Source organism: Hippopotamus amphibius, chromosome 2, assembly GCF_030028045.1.
Source record: "Hippopotamus amphibius kiboko isolate mHipAmp2 chromosome 2, mHipAmp2.hap2, whole genome shotgun sequence".
In the NCBI taxonomy this organism is placed as follows: Eukaryota; Metazoa; Chordata; class Mammalia; order Artiodactyla; family Hippopotamidae; genus Hippopotamus; species Hippopotamus amphibius.
This window is the reverse complement of record NC_080187.1, coordinates 202,173,329-202,200,775: the sequence shown is the minus strand read 5'-3', so window position 1 is coordinate 202,200,775 and position 27,447 is coordinate 202,173,329. Positions and strand designations below refer to the sequence as shown.

Here is a 27,447-nt window from a genome sequence, read left to right as displayed (position 1 = left end):
AGAAGAAGCCCTTTAACCATCCACGTCTGTAGAATGGGGCTAATAAGACCCATCTGCCTGCTTCAGAGTTGTTGTGAACACCAGAATCAAAACAAGCGCACGAGGACAAAAGCTTTAAAAACTGTTACAGAACTCTGCAAATGTCAAGCATTATTGTTGTTGCCAGAATTGACCACAAGACCGCTCCACCAAAAGTCCACCGGTAGGACTTTTCTAATTAGGGGGCTAATTGCTTTGGTGATGTTCAGCTAGGATCAAGTACTGTTATGAAAGAATCCAAAAATCAGTAGAAGGAAAGACTATACCAGGGACACATACCAGTATTATATTTGGTATATATTTAGTAGACAAAATAGCAGAACAAGTTGATTATTAGTTTGCAGGGTGTGTAGCTGGAACTCGGCCCTCCCCACCCAGGAGGACTATTGAACATGCCTGGTCTGTGAAACAAATCCATGCTATACTCCAAGCCTTAGGTCCAGGGTGACAGAATGTGCCAAACTGTTCGAAGCCCACAGTCTGTTCTCCTCCCACCACGAAGATGCATTGAGAGCTCTCTGCAAACCCTGATGGCGTCCTGGGGGCTCCAGTGGCAGCAGTGAGAGAGTGGAGATAGAAAAAGACTCCCTTACTCCATGCTGTTCCAGCCACTCTGCAGCAGGGCTCACAGGCAGGCCAATTTCAGCCCCTGCTTTTGCCTCCTCAGCTGAGCTCCATGGGCAGGGTCTTGGAGACCCTGGAACTAGAGGTGGCCAGACCCAGAAGGGCTACAAAACTCTAGAAGTCAGGTGTCGCCAAAGTCCCTCCAGGGAAGCAGGTGAAGACTCCCTGCTCCCCTCCAGCCGGCCTTGACATGCAGGCCACACTGCCATCCAGGCAGCTGCAGAAGCCTTTAATATCCCAGCAGGTTTAAACAGGGGATAAAATAAAGTGACTAATCCATAAAGGACTCAAGCCATTTTGCTGAAAATAAAATCAAATGCCTTAGGGTTTTTCTCTTTAATCCTTATTGGTTTTTCTGCTTACAAAAGTAATACATGCTGGTTGTAAAAAATTCAAACATTACAGAAATATGTGACATAGCAGGTGAAAAGTCCTCCATATTCTAAGTCCTCCAGGAAAAACACTGTCAACAGATTGGTGTAAAGATAGTTGGTTTTTTTAATTGGTTTTTGGTTTGTTGTTGTTTTTTTAAGTAGCAGTTCTCAGCAGTTTTTGCAAGACACACAAAATTGCTTGGCATTCACATGTGTGACATGTTGTCATGGGTGTACCCAAGGTTTGGCCATTTCCTGGCAAGCCAGCAGTAACCCCACCCTGTTCAGTCCAATTCTAGAAAGTTTATGGTTGTGCAATGAGTGAAAGATATTATTGGGGTAAACTTAGGTCCGTGTTAGTTTATTTTGAACCAATAAAAACTTTATTTTTTTACTATTATTAGCAACAAATGCCTGGTGGCACACCCCACACTGATTACAACATGCTGCTATGTTGCAGCAAACAGTTAAGGGCCACCGTGGTAAAGGATTGCTGTGGTAGCTGGTTACGAACTGCCTGTCATATTATTTGGAGGATAAGCCGCTTTCCTTCATCCCCACTTTGGGAAGAGATTGAAGTCTGCAGAAAAGAATTTCATTTCGCTATAAGGCAGGATTTCTTATCAACAATAACAATAACTGTGTTTTGAGTGCCAACTGTTTCTAAGAATTGTGTGATGTGCATATATGTGGAGTACTGTATAAAATAATCACGTGTGCTGTGTCGTTTATACATTGAATCGTTGAATCTTCAGAGAGGAAACTGAGACTCAGAGAGGCAGGTGAAGTAATTTTCCCAGTCTTAAGGCGTGTTTAACATTGGTATTGGTCACCCTAAGGTCAAAAACGCTACTTGAAATTTTATAAAATTGAGAGGAATGGTCTTAGGAAGTTGATTATTTCCAGTTATAAACTAGTCAGGTAACTCTCAGAAAGACATCTTGAGTAGTATTAAGTTTAACCAGATTACTTGTGAGATGTCTTTGATCCTTGGTTAATGGTTTCCTACCAAGAGCAGTGTGTTCCTGATGTTTGTTATTGGAGTGACTTAGCTTGACTGTTCAGTATGATGAGAAAGGGGCGTGGGGGTGGAGAGGGAATAAGCTTTTGAGTTAAGCACCAAAATGTGTCCAAATTCCAGCCTTACCTCTTCTTAGCTCTCTGACTTTGGGCAAGTTATTTAGTCTTTCTGAGCTTCAGTTTTCTCACCTAAAAAATGCAGATAGTGATGATAATGATACCACCTACCTCACAGAGTTGTTGGAACAGGAAATTAGATAATGCCTGAGACTTTATAGCCCCAAATACATGTTAAATATTTTCGATTATCAATCTATTTAGATTATCATCAAGAGATCACTATTCACCCACAGAATGAAGTGATGGGTACAATTCCTGTGCAATTGTATTTTTTAATTCTTGGGGAGAATGGGCATTTTTCTCTGGACTACAATAAATCCAGAAATAGGTCCTGAGGAACAAGCAAGGTGTGAAGAACACCAGTGTCTTTTTACCTTTTATAATGAAAAGTAAAAAGCAAACTTTTTTACGGAGGTGCACCTCTCAATGACAGCCCAGCTAAGGACCGCTTGGCTAATTAGCACACCTGCATTCTAGGATTTCCTGACGCCCCGCTGCACTTGTTGTCAGCTCCTTGAAAGTGCAGAAATTTGCCTGTGCAGGTGTGGAGAGCCTGCTTGAATTATTTAGGGTGCATGAAAGAGCAAATTATTTAGGCAATAGAGCTGAAAATGTGGGCAAATTAGAATTTTTCATAGCAAGATCGCTCATTGTTAAGCCAATTCATGGTTATACGTGTGTCTTGCTTCAGATATTCCACTACACAATAAACCTCTTTGCTGCATGAATATGGATGTGGACTAATTTAATCAATATACTTGTGACAGTAGTGGTGTCTGACAGATTTCATGCTTTGAAATACCGACTGAGTTAATGTGTGCAGTATATACATGGGCCAAGACTCATAATTTTTGTTACAGGAAGATTATTTTGAAAAGACACAACACTGCCTGTTAGGAAGTGGAAAAGCCTGAGGGATGGAAAGCAAAGGGCAAGGGGATTTTTGTCCTTTTCGCTCTTATTGGTCTAAAAACTCAAATTTATGGAACTAAGCTGCTTTCTTTTTGAAAAATTTGTAAGGCATTGACTTTTTTTTTTCTCCTTGATACGTTTGAATTCTATAAATTGACTAAAAGGTGGAGGGAGGTGGGTTTTGTGCATTGTTGGATGAAATGGAAGATTAAGTGCCCCGCTCCGATCTGCAAATGTTGGCTTTCTGGCAAGATCAATACATGATCAGATCACTTTCAGAGAATTTGTTCCTTGGAGCAAGTGGATTTTAGTCATTTCCTAAAGAGCACTTGCAACTGAAATTGTCTGCTGAGATAAGAGAGCCACCCAAGGGGGTAGGCTAGTAGAACAGTTTAATCCAACCAATCAGAATATCAGAACCTGGCTTTGGAGAACCCTCCCATCACCTCACCATGAGATTCCTCAGGAAGCTTGTTCTAACTAGTTCGGAATCTTTGGCCAACATTGCCCACTGGAGCCAAGCACAGACACAGTTGTGGGGGGCAAAGGTCTAGGCAAATGGCCCCTCACTTGCAAATGCAGGCCAGTCTACATACTAAGCATCTTGGCCTCCATAAAGAGTTATAAACTGTCTCAGCTTGAGTGCCCTCCAGATCTGAAAGACACTGGGAGTGGAAGCAAGGCTGAGACCACAAGTTAGGGGGCCTGACTTAGGCCAGTGGTCCTCTGGCAGTAGTGGCACCAAACTCTGGATTTATACTACAATGACTTTCCCAACTCTCACTCCCACCCTCTCCCCAGCCAGGCTGAGAGCCATTCCAAGGGTAGAAGTGCTACCTGGGGTGTCAATGCCAGGGGCACCCCCATTGTAATCAGACCCTCCCTGCCAGATCTCCAGATCACTTGCAAGATTACAGGAGCCTTTAGTAGGCATTTTGGCCACTACCTTAAATATCATCATGTCACTTCTCATGGGTCATCCACTAGGAGTCCAGGCAGAGTGAACAATAATACACCAGTTTCCATTTGATCCAGATACATACAGTTTTACTCACTGTTCCCTATGTGGCCTGCCCAGAGCTTTCCTATCTTATAAAGGACTAAATAGATACGCTTGATCTCTCGGTTACTAAGATGGAATGAAAATAACTCTTGAAAGGCCCAAGTTTAGTGCTAGTGTTGCTTTTAGTTTTGATGCTGACGTAAACTATAGGGCCTAACAAGATGTGTCTAAGTCTAATTTCTGTGATTACAGCTTGAGGTAAGACATAAGCAGAAGCAGCTCAGTGTCTGTCTTTTTTATTTCTTATATAAGTTTTATTTAATAAATTGTCCAAGTACTTCGTGTTGCTTAATTATTCTCTTCCTTAGGCGTTGGGATGGGGGAGACTGGTTCTCATTACAGACTAGTTAATTCCTGTGGGAAAATCCAGGCAACTTTCAGCTGATATCACCTTTCAGAATTTCTCTATTACCACTTGGCTTTTGTAAGTCTCTGAAAAGCATCGGACGTAACCCTCTCTCTCTAGAGTTGCAGGCAATCTGTGGCACAAAACTTTGCCTTGACTGTATAGTAACAATATTGGAGAGGTCAAAAGTGTGAAATGTTATTAGAGTTTAGATTTCACAAAGAATTTTCCTTGAAGAAATCAAGCTAGTCTCTAAGATGAGGAGGCCAATTTGAAGATGATCGTTTTTGTTAAGCGTGATCTTATAGCATATTAAGTTGCATAACTCAGAATAGACATATTAGACAGCGTTATTGGGGTATTAGAAGTCTTCAAGATTACAGCGCATTTATTGAATGTGAGATTTTGTACAGTCTCTAATTCTGGACGATGAAATTCAGTATGTCAACACTAAAAGTGATTGATAGGAAAAGGACTCACAAAAAAGCACTGCAGTACTTGTAGTCCCCTTGAAAGGAAGTTAGCAGGAATATGTGGTTTATAATGAGGTTAAATCCAGTAATTTAATGTGTGCTTTTTCGAAGTAGTGAATACAACATTGTGTCAAATCCAGAGTAGGTGGTTGTGCAAATTACCTCAGGATATGAGATTAGGTTGGAAGAAGGCTCTGTGGATGTGTGTTTCTTACATCCTGCAATGCATTCCTTAGACTAAGTCACTGCTTTGTGTGAGGCATGGCACTAGATAGGGGCTTTATGAAAATGAAATATACTTGGGCACGTGCAACTGTGTTTGTGTGTGTGACTTAGTAGGTAATCTTACATGATATCCGGTAGTGCAAACCATGGAAAATAAATTTAGTGTAACGGAGCATTCCAGGTAAACCGGTAAACGTTGTCATGCTGTATATACAGCTCAGTTTTGGTTCTTTATTTCACATATAAATTATATTTAATAGGTGGTGCAAGTACTTTGTTTTGCCTAATTATTCTATTCCTTAGGTTATTTTTTAGTCCTTAATTATACTGTTTCCAACTCTGCTCAAGATTTAATGTGTTTGCTTAGAAATGTGCTTTATCATATTTGTGAACTTTGGTGTAATATATTTTAGTTACTTGGTTATTCTTCCACTATGAGGCAGCTTCAAGTAATCTGTTAGATAGAAACACATGCACACTGTACTAGAAAATCAATTTCCAATGTAAAGAACTCAGAAGCTACATATTCTATTTGTCCAGATTCATTATTATTAAATTCAGATAGGATATTCACTTCATGGTTGAAAGGTTTTGATTGTACACAAGTGGACTAATTTTTAACACATGGCAAGTACGTTAATTTAAAAAAGATGAGTAAGGAATTCTTACCATCATGTGTAACTTATTAATATTTTGAATTGAATCATTTTCCTAAGTAGTCTTGACTTTTTGGAGTCTATTTTTCTCCGCCAGCCGAGCTGCAATGCTCAGCCAAGACAGATTGATGATGACCTTTTAAAAATAATGATGGAAAATGAGATCGGAGGAAACATTTTAGTATCTGCTTTGCTCTGAGGCCTAAACTGCGAACTCTCTAGTTCTTGAAGGTTTTGAAATGCTGATTCCAGTCTTCTTGTGGGTTCTTAAACACCTTCTCCAATGACCCATTTTAATAACCCGAAAGCTATTCTATAACAGCAGCCATAATTTAGTCCAGGGCTCTAGGGGGACCCTCACAGTTCAGCAATGAATAGTTAATGCAGTATAATGTTTAGCAGGTTATTAGTTTTCACTATACAAATGCTGATCAGGGAACGCTTTTATAAGGTGTTTAAAAGGAAATGTAATTAACTGGTTGCGTGCTTCTGTTGCAGCTCAAATTGAAATTATTCCATGCAAGATCTGTGGAGACAAATCATCAGGAATCCATTACGGTGTCATTACATGTGAAGGCTGCAAGGTAAGCCTTTTTAATTGTTGTTGTTTCTATTAATGTGAGGATGTATCTTTGTGACTTTTATATTTTACTTCTATCATGCCTAAAAATTCAACTGCTTGGCATTTTGAGTGATGAGAAATGACAGGACAGAATAAATATGTGGGTGTTCATCACAATCAAGGAAGATATATAGATATTTTTATGCTTCCCATCAAAATAACGGGACGCTGGAGAAAAGTATTTGAGTGTGGCTTGTTTGTCACTTCCGATCCCAGAATTGATTGAACTGATGAAATATCTCTTTGGTTATCTTTTTTCAAAAGAGAGATGGCTCTAGACTTCTGTAGTGTCCCTGTTATAAGCTTTATAAGAAGGTGTTTCAAAGAAGTTCAATGGGAATGTGATTGAAAGTCTTATTGTTGGCACACAGATGTTGACACATCTGGCCAAATCATGGCAAGGTTTTTGGAAAGAATTGAGTTCTGGCCCTGGGACCGCCACTTGTCCATATTGTTTTGGGCATGTCTTCATCTTTTAGTGACTCTCTTTCTTCATCTGTGAAGTGGCATCTTCCTACCTTTAGGAACTGTCCCAAGAATAAAGATAAAAACTGTAAATAAAAGTCCTTATAAAATGAAAAGTGCTACTTAAATCTAATAATCTTATTGCTGTTGTTACTATTTTAATTATTACTGATACTGATCTCAGGGCAACATGGACAGCACATGCATGATGTGGGAATGGAAAATAGAGATGTTTATGCTAATCATTCAAGACCCCCGAACCTAGATTGCCTCCGTTATTCAAATTTCAATGTATTAAGATTTAAATCCTGCGTATATTGGAAGAGCCTTGAGTGAGCTTACAGAATAAAACAGTGCAAAATAAACAGGAGAGAAGCTATTTAGACATGCAGGAGACCTCTGAGACAGTTGTTTGCCACTGAACCAGGCCTGAATTAGCCCTAAAGCATTTGGAAGCTGAAGCAAAAAATAAAATCCACAGATCTGGTTAGCTTTCTTTTAATGACACTAAAAAATACAATGTCATAAAATACAAAATCACCTTCAGACACAAATAACTACTGGGAGACTTCAGGGAAATTTGCCTTGTAATTTCCTTACATCTTTGTTTTACTATTAATCATTGTAACATCTGCCACTTTGTACTTATATAAATGCTTCATATTGATCCTGTCTTAGGGAAGCTTGAGATTTCTGCACACCACCTACCATACTTCATTTTATTAAAAAAATTCACCCACCATTAAGAATAGAGAGCTTTCTACTCAAAAGGGATTTTGAATGATTCATCTCTATGGTACCCTCAAGACCACCTCAAGGTTCTGGATTACCAAGGAAAAAAATTATTTCCTCAATTTGCCCTACCTCCAAATTAATTAATGAATTAAAATTAAACAAAATAAAATCAACTGCCTGGCCCGTGTTATCCCAAGATGTAAGCAAAAGAGGAATCTGCCTGTAACAGCTGTCACTGCGTTGTTTTGGGGGTTAATTCAGGGGATGTAGCTGGGCAGCTCTCACGCTTCACTCTCACCCACCCTGTGGACGCACCTTCTTAGCACTGTGAGAGGGTGGCTTGGCCTTTCTTGATGAAGGGTGTGTAGACAGCAGTGCTCCCCTACAAGCAGTTCCAAGCGGACTTGATTTTTGTGCATTGCCTATCACCTAGGTATTTTCTTAATGCTCACGGTCCCAGGCATTAACCACATGCAGCTTCATGCTGTTCACGAAACTGATCACCCTCTGTGTTTCTCAGTAATGCCACATGTAGTTTTATGTGGCAAACTGAATTGAGCACAATACCTAGGAATGGCGTCCAGGGCAGAACCAGGGAGAAGGTGGGGGCTACTTCATAGGAAACACCCCAGTAATTCATAAGATTAATTAACAAAATGCTATTCAATAATATTTGAATTCTCTGAGTACCACGGTGTTTACAGAGGCATAAACAATGTGTGTTTTCTTTTTAACCCAGTGTTTATTTACGACAAAAATAAAAGCAGTAAGAAAACAAAGGGCAGCTATTATTTCACTGTCGTCATTTTTCTAGTTTCCCTTCCAGAACTTGTACAGCTTCAGTGCCAAAGTCTTTTTCAGTTATCTGCAGTTCTGTTTCTCTTTTCTATTGACTTTATACGATGGAAATCACAAAAGCAAACAATTAAAACTTAACTTTATTAACAGATTGGGCCTGTGCCCATTCTGGGACCCATACGGTGATATATGTTTATATTCGATGCATGTAGTATTTGCTCTATATCATAGTTTCTGCCACAACTAACATTGTTTTAATTGAAGTATAGTTGATTTACGATGTCATGGTTGTTTCAGGTGTACAGCACAGTGATTCAGAATCTTTTTCAGATTCTTTTCCCCTTAAAGGTTATTTCAAAATATTGAGTATAGTTCCCTGTGCTATACAGTAAGTCCTTGTTGGTTATCTATTTTATATATAGTAGTATGTACATTACAGCTAACATTTTTATCTCTAGTTTCAGTGAAGTCAAGAGACTTCTGCTTTTGCCCCCGATGTTAATCATTTATCATGTTCTAACCAGGTGAAGGTGGTTGTATTGTGACAAACTGTAAATAATTTATCTCTGTGATACTATCATTAGACTTAATGAAAATTTCTAATTAGGTATATAAATAGATATCAAATGAGAGAGCAAAAATGACTGTCATTTCCTGAGCTAATTGCTTTGTGAATGTATTTTTTAAAATAAATTTATCTATTTATGTATGTATGTCTGTATTGGCTGCTTTGGTTCTTCGGTGCTGTGCGCAGGCTTTCTCTAGTTGTGGCGAGTGTGGGCTGCTCTTCACTGCAGTGTGCGGGCTACTCATGGCAGTGGCTTCTCTTGTTGCGGAGCACAGGCTCTAGGCGCACGGTCTTCAGTAGTTGCAGTGCGTGGGTTCAGTAGTTGTGGCACACGGGCTTAGTTGCTCCACGGCATGTGGGATCTTCCCAGACCAGGGATAGAACTCATGTCCCCTGCATTGGCAGCAGATTCTTAACCGCTGCGCCACCAGGGAAATCCCAAAATATTTAAGAGCTCTGTTATGCCAAGGTTTTCATCATAAAAATATTTTCCTTGTTCTTTGGAAATAATAAAGGAACAGTGTACTAGCACTGGGCCAGCCCTGAATATTTCATTTAAGAAGACCATTGAATCCAGGCCTACAAGAGCTTAGTTCTGTCAATAAAGACGTTTCTGAGTTCTGGGAACAGACTTTAGTCCCAGCCCTGGGTGAGCACTAACAGGGTGTGTAAGGTAAGCTGGGCAGGCCTGGCAGGGAGGAGGGGCCAGGTCATGGAGCATGGGGACAGTGCAGAAGACCAGAAATAAAACGAAAGGCTGCAGATGTTAGGGTTAAGGTTAGATCTTCAAAGTGAATACAAATGCTGAAGTGTTTATAGAAAAGCGGCTATTGGTTGAGGCTTTCTTTCAAGAAATGGTTCTATCATTCAACTTCAGTTCCTAGCTTCAGTGTTAGATACGGTGGCTGCTTAGAGGAGGAGGATGAAAAATTTATCTCAAGATTAAAAACACACACACAGAGGTTTCAGTCCATATCTTTTTAGACTTTGGAGATCTACCATAACTTTTTCCCAATTTTGTTGAAAAATAATTGACATACGTTACGGTGTACGTTTAAGGCATTCAAGCGTAATGGCTTGACTTACATGGCTTGCGAAATGATTACCACAAGAGTTTCAGCTAACATCCGTCTTCTTGTACACAGTTCACCCTTGAACAACACGGGTTTGAACTGCATGGATCCGCTTACTTATATGGATTTTTTTTGATAAACATTGGAAAAAATATTTGTAAATAAATATGAATTTCTTTTTAACATCATCTTTTCTTTTTTGATGTCTAATATTGGTAATACATATAAGGTCTCCTGTATCATATACGATAATATGGATGTAGATGCCGACAGACAGACAACTCACCTTGAAAACAGAGGACATAAACTTATGGTATTGTTAAATACAGTACAGTACTGTCAATGTGTTTTCTCTTCCGTATGATTTTTTTAAATAATATTTTCTTTTCTCTAGCTTACTTTATTGTAAGAATACAGTATAACAACATACAAAATTTTTGTTAGTCAGCTGTTTATGTTATCAGTAAGATTTCTGGTCAACTGTAGACTATTAGTAGTTAAGTTTGGGGGCAGTCAAAAGTTAAACTCAGATTTTTTCCCTGCGCCGGGGTCTATAACCCCAGCCCCGGCATTGTTCAAGAGTCAACTGCAGATACAATCAAAAGAAAAGAAGAAAAAAAATTTTTTCTGTTTGTGATGAAAACTCTTAGGATTTACTCTCATAGCAACTTTCCTTTATATCATGAAGCAGTAGTAGCTATGATTATCATTCAGTTGTAACTTCTTAAATAATAATGCACAATTGAGTATTGAAGTTCGTGAATTGATTTCTGATTACATTTAAGACCCTTTGCCTCATGATAAATCTAAGAATAGAGTCTATTCATGTGTCAAATATTTATCCATCAGTTAATACATTGAAAATGATGTCTTATGCAAGGCTTCCTCTTCCACCCAGGAAAGGGAGGACTTGGAATAGTTTCTTTGCATTAACAAATATGCTCTCTGAGAGTAACAATAAAAAATCTTTTCAAAGATATCCAGAATGTATAATTGGTACTTTTTTTTTTTTTCCCCTGAAAGAGTTAAAGTGTTTTCTGGAGCTTTTTATGTATTAGGTTAAAAATGCATATCCATAAATGTTCCTTTTAGGCCCAAATTGTTTTTTAAAGGATTCTAATATTTTTATTTCAGTTGTAAAATATCACTAGCCCTGGATCAATTTTGTCCACTTTTCAGCATTGGTACATTCATGCACAAGATTTTTACTTTCATGTTTTAGAACACTTGGCCCCAGTATTAGAGCTAGCCGTTTAAAATGAAAATTAGACTTGGCTTTTATTACATCCTGTGACATCAGAGTTTCATTTCTGTTATATAAAGGTGACAAGAACAAATGTTTTATTTAGCAAAAATCTTCCAAGCCTGTGATGAAATAAATGCACAAGTGATAGAATGTGTTAAACCCCAATTTGCATCAAGATGATTTGGATATTTGAGGGGGCTTTTTTGTTTGTTTTTTGGGGTTTCTTTGGTTTGGTCTTAATCGTGCCTCAGCTCACAGAAGATTCCGGGCTTGTGACTTTGTCGTAGATAGGGTCTAACATGGTGTCTGTCTCAGAGTAGGGCCTCTCGTGCTTGCCTGGGAATCACTGTTGCTGAATGTGTCCATGCATTGGATCTGAGGGTGGCAGTTCATCGTATGGCAAAGCAGGCATCTCCACTTACCAAAGATGACACATGAGGTCAGCTTTAATTAGAGATCATTTACACATACAATTCTACGGGGAGGCCAGTCACTGTTGAGGGAGAAAGTGGTTGAGGAGATCCGCATTTCCATGATTTATTGCCACCAGATGCCGAGCGAGCGTGGGGCCTTACCAGCACACTTTGGCGAATGAGGTTTCCTGTTCTTTTCTAAAGACCAAATTTCCTTCTTCATTTGCTTCCTTGGGGACTGTTATTCCTGCCTCCTCCCTCCATTTTAACTTTATCATTTATTCTGCCTCTTCCTCTCTCTGATTTTAATGTATGCATGCCCTCTCTCTCCCCCTCAATAAAATTAAGTTGCCAATTATCTTCTTTCTTAACTTTAAATCCTTAACTTTCTGCCCACGTTTATCCAAAGATATTTCTTCTTCCTCGCCCCCATACTTCCGAACATTCCAACAGAAAGTTCCCAAGATAAATAAACTTGAAACAGAGATCATGCTTTTCCGTCTAGGAGTCTCTGCTCTTCTCAGCCTCAGAAATGCAACGAGAGGGATTCCCATGTCCATAGTCCCCCGGATCCCAACATTTCGGTTGGATTAGAAAAAACAATAATCTCCTCAGGCGTATGAGGGTTCACAATACATCACAGAGTTATGAATAAATCTTGGTTATCAAAAGCAAATGTGTAGCCATTCCAACGCGTCTGCCATTAGAATTCAGCAAGGCAGCTGTCAGCTGTTTTCTTGTAATTAAACAGCCAATGAGCAGCTAATTAAGACATATGTGTATACAGAAGTGGAAGTGGGTATGTTGATGAACTGTAGGAATCCATTCATTAAGTGAAAATTGTCAAAAGACCAAACATCAGATCAGCATTTGAGCCTGTGGCTCACTGGGAAGGAGCCCCGAGCAGGAGGGGAGCCCCTCAGAGCCAGACCCCACTCCCCTGGCACTTTCCCAGCCACACCCACAGGTCTCTGTCCAGCCAACACCCACCTGGGGGCAAAACCAGCAATAACCTCAGTAGGAAATGCCACGGCTATTTCAAAGCTTCTTCTTAAGGAGACCTAGCAAAGGGTAGTGTTTTCCTACATTTGTAAACCTGGTATTCGATACCCTATAAAATGCCATCTCCCTCACCTTGTGTCAGAACCATTATGTGGAACTTTGCACAGCTGAAAAGTGAGGCTTTTATACTTGTTTGGTTTTTTGTTTGGGTTTTTGTTTGGTCCGCCCCACATGTTTGTCTGGGTGCCTTTCGGTTAGTGTAGTAAGAAGTCTCTGGCCTTTGGGTCAAGATGCACCCAGGGTTCTGGGTTTCAAATCCTGGCTCCAATCTTCACCTGCTGTGTGAGTTTGGATACATGGTTTAACGTCTCTGAACTGTCATTTTCTCATTTGTAAACAGATATAAAAGTATCTGCTTTGCAAGGTTGTTGTGAATTGCAAGTAAATCATGTTTGCGAAGTGTCCTCCACAGTGCCTGGTATAGAACCGGGGCTCAGCATATGATTGTCACCACTGTTCTGATCACTGGCATCATTTTTCCTCTGGTCATTCATTTCACAAGCGTTTGTTGACTGCTCCAAGTACTAGGTTAGCTACTGGAAACAAAGAAACAAAGTGGGCAGTGAGGGAGACAAATTAGTAATATAGCAAGTTAAGGGCTATAAGGGGTGCACAGGGGAGGGGTCCCTCAACCAGCCTTGGGAAGGGCAGTCAGAGAAAGCGAATTCTCAAGAGAAGAGGAGGGACTTCCCTGGTGGCACAGGGGTTAAGAATCTGCCTGCCAATGCAGGGGACATGGGTTTGATCCCTGGTCCGGGAAGATCCCACATGCCAGGGAGCAACTAAGCCTGTGCACCGCAACTACTGAGCCTGCGCTCTGGAGCCCATAAGCCACAACTGCTGAGGCTGAGTGCCACAATTGCTGAAGCCCATGCACGGAGAGCCCGTGCTCTGCAACAAAGAGAAGGCACCACAGTGAGAAGCCCGCACATTGCAATGAAGAGTAGCCCCTGCTTGCCGCGACTACAGACAGCCTGCACACAGCAACAGACCCAACACAGCCAAAAATGAATAAATAAATAAACAAATAAATTTATAAAAAAAAAAGAGAATGAGAGCAGGAGAGAAGAGGAGACCTTCCAGGAAGGTTGCGGGGAAGGGTGTCCTCAGAGGAACTGTGAACACAGTGGTTTAGGTTTGGCCAGAGTGTGACTTTGAGAAGAGGAGGGAGCTGCCTGGACAGGTGGTCATAGCCTGGTCATCAGTAAGGAGCCATTGAGGGCTCATAAGCAGGGAAGGGACTTGATCTGGTTTCTGTTTTTAGAAAGAGATCTTCAGTGACTGTGTGAAGATGGATTGGAGGGAGTGAAGATGGAAGCAGGGAGCAGTGAGGAGGCTGTGTAATAACCCACTCAGGAGATGGTAGATGTGGGAACCTGAGAAAATTGCAGTAAAGATGGAGAAAGGTAGATGGATTTGAGAAATATGAAGGTGACCAGAAGCAGCCTAATTTAGTGACTGCATGGATGTGGGTTGGGAGGAGGCAGGGAAGCCCATCTCTCTGCCTTGAGTATCTGGGTTGAAGGTGCTACCTTTGAGCAAGAAAACTCTGGAGGAGAAGAGGCTGGAAAAATGGTCGGTGGGTCAGGAAATGTTCTGTTTGGAATGAAGCCATTCAGTATATAGAGAGTGGAGAAACAGCAAGGTCCTACTGTAGAGCACAGAGAAAAACTATATTCACTATCCTGTGATAAACCGTAATGGAAAAGAATATAAAAAAGAAGGTATATGTGTATAACTGAGTCACTTTGCTGTACAGCACAAATTAACACAACGTAGTATATCAACTATACTTCAGTAAGAAAAAAGAAAGATACAGTCATTCGGCTGAAGTTGCTGGAGAGTGTGGTCATATGTGTGTGTCTGTGGTGGGGGTGACAGGGCTATAGAAGACCAAGCCACAACTTTGGGTACATGCCTGTCCAAAATAGGGAGGGGCCACTCAGACAGCCTGGTGGAAAGCTGGGGATTCGGCAGGGGCTGGGCTCGGTCCAGTCACGTGCTGCTCAGTTTTTAACACCCGACTCTCTGGAAAGCAGTGTCTATATGTATATTCATAACTTTAGTGTACGTGTCACTGATATAATTTTGTACAATTTACAAGTAGTAAAATCGACATTACTTTATTATAAGCAGAGTATATAATATACAGACGGACGATCCTCACGGAATGTGCTCATTGACTTTTGCTGAACTCTTACATCCATACCTGTGGTTGCAGTTGACCAAAGACTGTAGTGCCAACATTTTTCGTTTACATTAATGAATAAGAGGAAAGTGAAACAAGGAAAAACCTGTTTTGGAACTTCACTCATTCGTCAGTGAGGACGTGAGCGACTTCTTTGCCGAATCAGATAGTAGTTTTTAAAAGCCAGAGAAATATTTCTTCACATTTTTTGTGTGCTCTTCACAATGTGATGGCTACAGACATGACATACTTTTAAATTCAACCCTCATCATTACCATTTTCTTCATCACTTTTTAAAAACTCTTATTGAAATATAGTTGATTTACAATGTCATGTTAGTTTCAGGTATACCGCAAAGTGACTCAGTTATGTATGTACATGTATCTATTCTTTTTCATATTCTTTTCCCATATAGATTATTACAGAGTATTGAGTGGATTCCCTGTGCTATACAGTAGGTCCTTATTCATTACCTACTTTATATTTAGTAGTGTGTATATGTTAATCCCGAACTCCTAATTTATCTTCAGCACTTTTTAAATCTAGACAGTAAGCAGAGCAATAAATCAAGCCCCAGTTCGTAGCACTTGCCAGTGTCTGTGGTGTAAATACTCTCGGCACATGGTCAATTTCAAACCTCCCCAAGTGAGGTTGCACTGCACTCAGGATAAGGAAGAGGTGCACAGCAGCACACCGTTATGCAGTATCTCCACCATTCAGATATAATTAATGTAAATAACCTCAAGAATAAGGATGATAGCAAAATAGTAATAAAATAATAAGTTAATGTTTAGTAATGGTGATGTTTAACAATTGGTTCACAAAATTCCTGGAACTTTAACATTCAACTCTTGCAACCTGGTATCAGCCTTCTCCCACACCCATGGCCTCAGTCCCGGTCCTGGGGAGCTCCAATCTAGTGGGATCAATGAAAAATTTCCTAGTATACAGCCAGATTTTTTTTTTAATTAGGCAATAGAATTTTCCAGAAAACAGAGGCAGAAACCAGAAATAAAACTCAATGAAAGGCACGTTGAAAGGCTTGGTGAAATAAGGGAGGAAACACCGGAGAGTTTCTTTGAGGCAGTGGAAATGGAGGCAGAAGGTTGACGTGTGTGAGGAAATCAAGACTGTGTGACGTGGGTTTTGTTAGGCCAACACTGCAGGAGAGATGCTTGTGTGGGAGGGCACTGCACTTAAAATTAGGACACTGGAGTTCGAGTCCCAGCACTGATAACATAGCCGTGGGACAGCCTTGGACAAATAACTTACCATTCTCAGCTTCATTTTTTATCTACAAAATCAGAAAACTAGAATAGGTCTCTGGTTCTTAACAAGGAGATGGCAGCAGAGTCTTCAGGACACTTTGTTAAAATCTTTACTATACAAAATGACATTTCTTCTTTTTTGACCTACAAAAATGGCACTTTCGTGTTGTTCAAACAAGTATATGTATCTGGGACTATACCCCCAAAGGTTCTGGTTCAATAGATCTCAGGTGTGTTTTATAAAAACTCCACGGGTTGGGACTTCCCTCGTGGTGCAGTGGTTAAGACTCCATGCTCCCAATGCAGGGGACCCGGGTTTGATCTCTGGTCGGGGAACTAGATCCCGCATGCATGCTGCAACTAAGAGTTCGCATGCCACAACTAAGAGTAATTTGCATGCCACAACTAAGAGTCTGCATGCTACAACTAAGGATCCCACATGCCACAAGGAAGACCCGCCTGCTGTAACTAAGACCCAGCACAACCAAAAGAAATAAATATTTTTAAAATGAAAAGAAGAAATATGAGAATGATTTGAATTAATTTTTTTAAAAAGGACTTCCCTGGTGGCCCAGTGGTTAAGACTCCGTGCTCCCAATGCTGGGGGCCTGGGTTCGACCCCTCATCAGGGAACTAGATCCTGCATGCATGCCACAACTAAGAGTTCACATGCCACAACTAAGGAGCCCACCTGCCACAACTAAGACCTGATACAACCAAATTAATTAATTGATTAATTAATTAATTTTAAAAATATATTTTAAAAAATCTCCATGGGTGATTCTGATACCTTGCTAGTTTGAGAACTACTGAATCTGATCATCTCTCTACTTCCTTTTGTCTCTGAAGGCCTGTTTGTATTATTCTAATGTATTGCAACAACTGCATGTGAGTATGTTGCCACTAGGTGGTGGTAGTGTGCCACAGTCACCCCAAGTGCTGTCTCCTACCCTGAAATTCATCATGGTGGCCCTCTGCTCAAGCCCACCAGGTTTATAATGCCATATCTCCATGCATCTTGACATCCATAAAAAGTGAACGTTTAAGAAAGCCAAAGAAGTCATTCATTAGGTCAGGTTTTAGAAATAAAACTCCAAAACTGTGTCTTTAATATCTTTCCCAGCTGACTCACAGCTTCAGCACTTTCTTCTTTATACATCCTCCTCAGTTCCGCCCCAGAACTCCAAGCACTGCCTTGTGCTGTCGCTGCTCTCTGTGTGGCCTCAAGCTGCCCAGCCCCTAGAACTGGTCTCAGCTTAGTCCTTTCTCAGTGGGACCCTCCCCAGGATGGCTCCCCAGCCAGTCAAGATCCTGCTTCTACATTTATAAGCATACTTCTCCCTGTAAGAAGGAAGGTACCCACCATACTTTCTACCTTTCTTCCTCTTCTTTCTTGCTCTTTAATCCTTCTTCTCTTAGTGCTCATTAGCTTTAAATACTTTATCAGTTTAACTGCCCAAATCCTCTGAGAAACCCCAAGGAATACGGAAATGAAGTGAAGAGGGTTTGTGTTTTTTGTTTTGTGTGTGTGTGTTTAAGGGAAAAGGGAGGCAGGAAAGGAAGACCAAGCCCTCATTCTGTCTGAAATGCAAAGCTTAATGTGTCTGAATCACTCAGGCTTACCCTTTTTCTCCCTTCACCGCTCTCACCTTATAACCCCACCTAACCCCTCTCGTTTGGTATTTGATAGCTAGCCTTGTGGGCATACTCTGTTAACTTAATCCAAAAGAAAGGTCTCTTCTCTGGTTCTTAGTGCTGCCACTCCCTGAACTTTCCACAGGCACTTGCTCAAATGACTCAGTGAGAAATAAATGGTGTTGTAAGGAGTAAGGTGTGTCTGTTTGCACGCTTGCTTTCCCCAAACCCTTCAAAGCTGAGGCATCCATGCACAGAGAGCTGTACTCAATATCCTGTGATAAGCCATCATGGAAAAGACTATTTAAATAAAGAATGTGTATATGTGTATAACTGAATCACTTTGCTGTGTAGCAGAAATTAACACAACCTTGTAGATCAACTATACTCCAATAAAAAAAAAGAAAAAAGAAAAAAAAAGCTGAGCCATCTGAAGAAGTGTAGTCCTTTTCCAAACGTTGGTTCCAGCCTCAGTGCCATTGCTCCAAGAGCACGTGGAAAGCCTTGTGGATTTGCCTTGCAGTTGATGGCATGATTTCTCAGACATCTTTAATGATAGTGACTGTGTCCTTGAAGTCAATTTGTTGTTGTTATTGTTTTGTTTGTTTCCTAAATGAGCCAGAGTAATTTAGAAATAAGTAAGGTGAAAAAAAGGGGACATAATCCTCCTGGTCAGAAATGTGGGAAAGTCATGACATTGTGAGACTGGCTTTCTCATGTGAATAACCTGCGTCAGGAGGTGTCGATAGAAGAAGAATCTGTAAAATGCCTGGGCAGTGGCACGGGGCCAGCTAAAGAGCTCACCCAAAGGAAGACAATAATTTCAGAGCAGGTCCGTCTTGCGCCTTTGTCATGCGTAGCTTGTGTCTTGACACTGCCTCCTTTAATGGTTGCCTTCTAGTGGAACCCCCACGTGGGCATCCTTTTGACACACAAAGGAAGCAGAAAAACAACAAAAGGGATAAAGGTGTGAGTTCTGGAATTAAACCACCTTGAATTCACATCCTGGCTTTACCCCATGCTGGGGGGCTGGGGGCTGGCGGGTAAGAGTGGGGGCTGGTTCTGAGTTAGTGCTTCTCTAAGCCTCAGGTTCTTTCACCTAAAAACCAGGAAAATGATATCACCTGCCTCATGTTACCCTTGTCAAAATTAAGTGACGGAATCCACATAAAGCACAGGGTGCCTAGCAAATAATAAGCTCTGTTGTAATGACACCTGGGATTGGTTTTCATTAAGTAGGGGAGACACATAGACAAGAAATGACTGCCGTGAAGAGAGAAGTTTGTTATAACATAGGTCCCTAAAAACAGGCGGCACAGCATGCCACGCAGGGGGGCACAGTGGGAAGCACAGTCAGGAGGCGGAGGGAGGGAGGCGGAAACATGGGGGGAGGTGGCTCAGGTGTCCAGGCTCTGGGTCGGTTGGTCTGCACATGAAAGGTGTGCTCCCGGGCAAGGTGTGTGCTATTTCTAGGAATTAGGTAGGGTCATCTCTGGGAAGTGTCATCTCTCCTGGGTTAGCACGACCTCAAGATGTCAAAGCAGTGAAAATACAGATAAAAAGATATGATTAATACAAACACTCATTAAGATCTCTCATCATCGCATCACCATTATCCCCTCCCTCCCGAGACTCCCTCGCACCCTCCCCATCCTGGCCCTCTAAGGCATCACCCATCATCGAGTTGATCTCCCTTTGTTATACAGCAACTTCCTGCTAGCTCTCTGTTTTACAGCTGGTAGTGTATATATATGTCTATGCTAAGAGTAGCCTTTTTTTCCTTTGATAATGACCCCAGCATTATTCAAGAGCTGTGTCTACTCCTGGATTTCAGACTTTTTTAAGAAAGTGGAGAAATTGGAAAGGATCCTAAGAAGAAATACTAAAGGTACAAAAGAACCTAGAAAGAAAGGTGACAGATGCTGTGATTTGGTCTACAGATGAGGTCCTGGGAGATAACTTGGCAGCCTGCAAGTACTGGTTCCATTTAAAGAAAAAGAGAGAGATCGTGCAGACATTCTGCATATTCAACGATTATAGAGCAAAATGGAGCAGGCTCGTTGTGAAGGAAGCAAAATTCAGCCTCAGCTAAAGGAAAAGCAAAGGATTCCTGATCCCAGGCGCCTGCAGTGACAGCAAACATGGAGGGTCGGAAGGTGGTAGAGTCTCAAGAAAGAAACACCTTTCAGCCTTGACAGAGATTGTGTCTCAGGTGCAGCTGAATACCTAGAACAGGTGACCTCTTGGTACTCTTTCTAAGGATTATCTGCCTCTGTTACCATTTATATTTTCTTGAATTCTCTCCACTAAGCCCCAAAGAAAGCTTTACTTCTTCTTACTTTCTTTTCACAGAGAAAAAAAAAATTAAAAAAAAAAACGCCACAGCTTTTCAGATATTTTAAGAAAAGAGAGATTGCCTCACAGAAGAGGCCAGACTTGATATCAGGAAGATTTGGAATACAATAGAGAGACAGTCTGAGACCTTGGGCCCCCAGCCTTGCCCACATTGGTTAATGAGCAGCTTGGCAGAGATCAGAGAGGTGGTAAGAGGTCAGTGCCTGCCCCTCCCCTCCTAGGTTGGTTTCCAATAGGAAGGAACTGGGAACTGAGGTAATATTCATCATAACCATGACTTAAGCCACAAAGTCCCCAGCTAGCACAGAAGAAAGCAGATGTACTGAGTAGTTCTTCCTGAGTAGCTCATATACCTTTCCACCCACGTGCTGTAGAAAAATCAGAAAGCACAGATAAACAGAAAGAAAATTAAGGTCACTCATGGCCCCACCAACCAGTGCCCGCAGTTCTTTTCATTTGAGGGAATATTTTCCCAAAGTTTCTTCGATGTTAAATGTATGGCTTTTTCCCTCCAAAATTGGATTATATTGTGTTTAGTTCTTTAGCTGTTTTATTTTTAAAATTCAGCAGTATATTTTTATCACCTTTTTATGTCAATAATTGGATTTCAGAAATACCATTTTTAATGGTTGCTGAATGTGTAGATATCCAATATAACTCTTCCACTGACTGCTGTTGGACATTTAGCATCTTTCTAAATTTTTTTTTAGAACATCCATGTAGGTAAATCTTTGTAACTTTTTTTTAAGAGAGGCGTATTTTATTTTATTTTTTACTTTTTATTACTATTATTATTATTATTATTATTATTATTATTATTATTATTATTATTTTGCTGCACTGCACAGGATGCGGGATCTTAGTTCTCCAACCAGGGATCGAACCTGTGCCGCCTGCAGTGGAAGTGCAGATTCTTAACCACTGGACTGCCAGGGAAGTCCCTGTACCATTCTTAACATTCCTTTAAAATATATTCCTTAAAGGGAAACTACTGGTTCAATGGATAGACATGTTTTTAAGGATTTTGATAGAACTGCCAAGTTGGCTTCCAGAAAAATCTTCTGATGAGAGAGTACTCTTACCAGTTTGCCCAGCACTCTGTCATTCTATCAGTTCTTCAGGATTTTACACTATCCTTCGCCACTAATGTCCCCTTGGTTGAGGTTATCTGTCTTTCCCATTAAAGATTTGAAGATGATAATACTGTTTTGTACCCTTCATGGGTCTGCTTCTTAGAAATAACTCTGGTTACCTTCTTCTTTTTTTTTTTCTTTTCAGAGTACATCCCTAAATTGCTAAACCACTGAGAGATAAGACAACAATTGAAAGATAGCCAGAAACAACCCCCCCATAAGTTTGGAAATTATAAATGTGCTTGAATAGATAAACAGCAAGATCCTACTATAGAGAACAAGGAACTATAGTCAATAGCTTGTAATAACCTATGATGGAAAAGAAACTGAAAAAGATTATATATATATATGTGTGTGTATATGTATATATGTGTGTATATATATAGAGAGAGTATATAAATGTAACTGAGTCACTTTAACTGTACCCCAGAAACTAATACAACATTGTAAATCAACTATACTTCAACTTTTTAAAAATGTGCTTCTAAATAACATATGGATTAAAGAAGAAAGCTACTGAAAACTACAGTGTGTTTCAAACTGAATAATCATGTAAATACTACATAGCAGAACTTGTGGGTTGCTACCAAAATGTAACTAAAAAGAATATTTGCAGCTTTAAGAAAAGAAACAGGACTTCCTTGGTGGCACAGTGATTAAGAATCCACCTGCCAATGCAGGGGACATGAGTTTGATCCCTGGTCCAGGAACTAAGCCTGTGCACCACAACTACTGAGCTCTAGAGCCCCTGAGCCACAACTGCTGAGCCTGCATGATACAACTACTGAAGCCCACACACCTAGAGCCTGTGCTCCACAGCGAGAGAAGCCAGTGCAGTGAGAAGCCCACGCACCACAATGAAGAGTAGCCCCTGCTCGCCTCAACCAGACAAAGCCTGCACACAGCAACCAAGACCCAACGCAGCCAATTAAATAAAATAAATTAATTAATTAAAAAAAGAAACAACAGTGAAAATTAATGAGCTAGTAAGAATCCAGCTCAAGACGTTAACAAGAATGAATGAATGAGTGAATGAATGAGTGAAATCACTGAGGTCAGTACTCCTTATGAATCTTCGTGCATCTTCTCATTTCCAGGACAGTGCTTAACAAATAAGTGGAACTTGGTGCACATCAGATTGGATTTGCTCAATCTTCAAGGCTGTGATTCTGAACACATGGTGTTTCCAGACTCACAAGGGTGGAGTATTCCCAGTCCGATTGATCTGCCAAGCTATTCCACCCAAGTGTCACTTAGCTTCTTGGGGCAGTAGATTGTGACTTGGGGAATGGAAGACACTTAAAGGGTGGTGGATTTACGTGGTCTGGTTGAGATTACCACAGTGTACCAGGATTGCAGCCACCTGGGTTATGGTGAGGCTACATTTTCTTATCTCTGGACATCCCAGAGAAGTGTTTTGTGTGTATTCTACTAAAAATGTTTCGGAGATAAAGGTTAGAGATGAGTGCCTTTGTACCATTTTCATTAAGCACATAGCTTTTGAGCATCAGAAGCCAAGAACAGGGCCCGATGCTGTGCCTTCTACATGGACAACCATCTGTTGGAGTTAAAGAAGGTTTTGCATGTGTAAGGGACAGAGGGTTGGGCTCTGGGGATCCATTTTACTCAAGGAAGAAAGAAGTGACTTTAATTTCATCAATGGTCTCCAGGATGATTATGCTACAAATTTGTCTTCATTAAATATTCATGCCGCTTGGCGCTTTGTTTCCTGCCTTTAGCATCATTTAGCTCTAACTGACACTAACCTGTTTTCTATTTCATAACTGAATCACAGGGCTTTTTCAGGAGAAGTCAGCAAAGCAATGCCACCTACTCCTGTCCTCGCCAGAAGAACTGTTTAATCGATCGAACCAGTAGAAACCGCTGCCAACACTGTCGATTACAGAAATGCCTTGCCGTGGGGATGTCTCGAGATGGTGAGCGCCCGCAGTCTGCGTTGTGCAGTAGCATGGGCTTGTGAACATGCCTTTGGAAGCGTGGGCCCAGATCTGCGAGAATATGTCCCCTCTGACCCCACCCTCCACCCTTCCCTCCTTTGGTGGCTCTGCAGGTGTCACAGCAGTTACTTTCTCCTCCATAAACCATTCGTCAGCTCACTGGCTGATGGAGGGTAGCACGGATGAGAAATGTCTGTGTGGTCAGAACAGCTGCAGATTTTTGACGTTTAAGACATTGCAGGTGGATGCATTGATGGACGATAAATGTCACCTGAAGGTGTTAAAAAGGATACCTTCTAGAAGCATTTCCCCATGGAAAATACAAGCCAGAGCTCACTATTACATGCTTTACACTAGTAAGCTTATTGGCAGTTGGGATGAATTAGCTTTTATGCTAACTGGACCCAAAGTCAAATATTTGTACATAATATACTATGTGTGAAAATAGTGCAAAGCGTGCCTCAGTGAGAAATATTCTTTTCATTAAAAGAAGCTATTTTAAAAACCAGAGACCATCTACCATTCAGTTTCAAAACAGTTCAGGATCTTCCTGGAAAACTATCTCAAGTGGACTGACTAATTAACACCAGATTTTATGACAGTTCTTGTATAAGGAAATTTGTGCAGATAGTACAGTGGATACATTTTAAGGACTTTTCCGAATATACTAGCTGGCTGGTTCTCTTGAGAGAGAGATTGCTTTGAAGGAAACAGCTCTTCCAATGGAGTTTCGGCCTGTGGAAAAATAACTTTAGACTGCTGGGCAGGCATTCTGAAGGTCTGCTTTCCCCATAATCACATGTCCTTGGGGCCTGTGGACCCACCCAGGCACAAGTTGTACAGAGGGTGACCTCTTAAAATTTGTAGGACCAAAGTGAAGTTTTGGGGATTGGAAGATGCAAGTCAGAGAACTTATACTGTATTCTCAGAAATTCCTGTGATATGCAACTCTGGAGATTTCATCTTCCAATGGCACTAAACTCACAAAATTAGGCACGTCTCTTATGAATCTGTAAGTTAAAAATCACAAGTTGTGTGTGCATTTTCTCAAGACCTGATCCAGGGAATTCCCTGGCGTTCCAGTGGTTAGGGCTCTGCGCTTCCACTGCAGGGGGCACGGGTTCGATGCCTGGTTGCCTGGTTGGGAAACTAAGATTCCACAAGCCACACAGCGTGGCCAAAAAAAAAAAAAAAGACCGGATCCATTCATTTTATTTATGGAATAGTATGGTTACTGTTGTTAATATTAAGAAAAGAGTTAAAACACAATTCAGTGTCATGGCGGAACAAATTCCCCTATGGGTATTAATCCCCTTGGGGGTTTTAGAGTATTCTTTTCAAAAAATTAAGTACCTTCAGTATGCCTTGTGGAGATTTTGCATATAAGTGACAGCACATGTTGTTGTGAGCTTGGGGTGAATTTGGGGGCTTATACAACTACAGGCCTGAAATTCAGAGACCACATCAGCCTGACTGCCATCTAACCAACCCCACTCAAGTTTGTCACCTGAGTCGTGGAAACCAGAAATTGACCAGAATCTAGCTCACTTGTTTCCTCTGTGCAAAAGGAAAGCACATCCTCCTTGGCAGGAAAAGGATCTACCAGGTGGCCTGAGTGGTGGCCCTGATTCCCAACTTCACTTCCATCTATCCTGTCTCCTGCCCCGAGACTCATAGAATTAGGCTGATGGTCAAATGGGTGAATTCATCCACCCGGTCAGGTATAAATTTAACCATAATCAATTAGGAGAGCTTAGTCCCTCCAGCAGAGGCTTTATCTGCACATACAGAGTCAGGCTGAGAAATAAATGGGTTAGTGGGGGAGTTCAGACCAGAAAATCACAGGATTTTTTTTTTCTCAATTATCTTGGTGTTTCAGGAGAAATCATTTGGGATTCTAAATGAACTGGAAAGTTACTCCAGTCACTGTTCCACTTTAAATATGGGGACATACCACACAGAGAAGGGCTGCAAACACAAATTCTCCCAGCAGGGATCTTCCGCAGGGTCTGCCCTTTCCAAAATACTGATATTCTTTTTACTTGAGGCTAAATGAGAACAGCAGAAAGTGTCCTTTAAGGAGAGGTCCAAGGGTTTCACAGGGGCCACATGAGCCAGGAGCAGGAGAGGGGGTAGACGCAGAGATGTAATTCAGGGAATTGCAAACACTTCATCCAGTCTGTTGATCTTTCTCAAGGAAGCCCCAGATCTGACTGTTTGACCAGGAAGAAACTCATGTAAGCGTAGGGATTAGTGAAATCAATGCAAGTTGAGGTTTGACTGCTTGGCCCCGATGTACCCTCGTGAGTCTGTGCATCCCTGTGCTCTGGTCTGAACACTGGGGAGAGAAATGTCTAGACCAACTGCCTGGGTAGAGAGGGAACAAGCCCATTAAGTCGTGTTTCAGTGGCTCCCACTGAGCGTAGGGTTATGTGACAGCACGAAAACGTAGGTGGTCATTGCTCTAGGTCTATTCTTACCAGCCCTGGGTCTTTTTCTGAAACTTAGCTCCTCTGGGATGTGCCTTTGCTGTTGGGGATGTGGAACAAGCCTGTGTGAGGTGGGACCATTTTCACCTCTGGACCATGTCCTTATTTTGTGGTTCTGTGATTTGTGATTGAAATTGTCTGCAACTTCAAAGGAACTCCTAAAGCATGCCAGAGAGGATCATGGAGAAAAGCATGTTGTATATGGTGTGGCTTGGCTTTTTTCTTCCAGCTGTAAAATTTGGCCGCATGTCGAAAAAGCAAAGAGACAGCTTGTACGCAGAAGTACAGAAACACCGGATGCAGCAGCAGCAGCGAGACCACCAACAGCAGCCTGGAGAGGCCGAGCCGCTGACTCCCACCTACAACATCTCGGCCAATGGGCTTACGGAGCTTCACGACGACCTCAGCAACTACATTGACGGGCACACCCCCGAGGGCAGCAAGGCAGACTCTGCCGTCAGCAGCTTCTACCTGGACATACAGCCTTCCCCGGACCAGTCAGGTCTTGATATCAATGGAATCAAACCAGAACCAATATGTGACTACACACCAGCATCAGGCTTCTTCCCCTACTGCTCTTTCACCAATGGAGAGACTTCCCCAACTGTGTCCATGGCAGAACTAGGTAATGGCTTCCATGTTTCCGTTGGGAGGTACTACCTGTGCCCTTTGAAGGAAACGGGATATGTCTGACTTCCCTCTGATGAGTTATGTTATTAAAATGATGCATCTAGAAGGGTGATTCACCTTTACCATTTGGACCACTTCATAATTCCAGCCTGGTCCCTTGCTTTTGACTGTCCACTATTTCCCATCATATATCCAAGAAACTCACTGACCTCTCAGCATCAGAGCTGAGACAACATGAACTTAAAGCAGTCTCTAAATTCCACAGAAAACTGTGGAAAGCTCAGGGAGTGGCCCCATTAACTCCATTGCTTTAGTAATGTTCTAGGTATTGCTTTATACCGAAAGCTATAAAAATGGCAACCCACAAACTTAACCTGGCCGAAAGACATGGTTTTTTGACCAGTGCAGAGCTTTACAATTTTTGAATTGGTTGCCAAAATTTTAAAGCTAGAGAATTCCACCTGCAAGTTCAGATTTTCAGTTCCTTATGGAAGGTAAAAGAAAAAATGATCTAGTTACACTGGACCAGCATTTATGAATGGCAATGACCAACTGGTACCAGTTAGGGCCTAACACCTTTAAATGGGCCCATCCCACTTGCCGCATTTATATCACTGCCCAGTTCCTGTATACATCTAAGTTTTGCAACTCCGATGTATTCTATAGTCATTAAAGGGAAGTTGGCTTCTTTATGTGCCAAAATGTTTTGGTGATGCATATTAATGACAAAACTGATGTATTGAAAAGACCACTCACCATGCCAAAAGAAAAAAGAAACAACCCCTGTCATTTCCTTATTTCTGTGGCATTGGTGCTTCTTGGGAGATGTGACCTAGAAATGTTAAAACAGACAATGGCAAACTTTCATTTCAAGGAAGTTGTGTTATAACCTCCTCTGTTATATTTAATCGATTTTTAAGTACAGCACTATTATTAGAGAAACTTTGATAAGGACCT

General features: G+C 41.2%; 1 protein-coding gene across 4 annotated transcripts in view; it reads left to right on the top strand.

The window, feature by feature from the left end:
- RORA (RAR related orphan receptor A) overlaps nucleotides 1-27,447 on the top strand; it is a 95,116-nt gene that overhangs the window by 51,896 nt on the left and 15,773 nt on the right. For 3 of the 4 annotated variants that reach the window (XM_057722652.1, XM_057722651.1, XM_057722650.1), the window contains exons 2-4: nucleotides 6,351-6,436; nucleotides 23,209-23,350; nucleotides 26,090-26,485. In XM_057722652.1, coding sequence (XP_057578635.1) covers nucleotides 6,351-6,436; nucleotides 23,209-23,350; nucleotides 26,090-26,485 — 624 coding nt within the window. Of the gene's footprint in view, nucleotides 1-6,350; nucleotides 6,437-19,865; nucleotides 20,161-23,208; nucleotides 23,351-26,089; nucleotides 26,486-27,447 lie in introns of all 4 variants that reach the window. The other variant, XM_057722653.1, reaches the window with a different exon arrangement.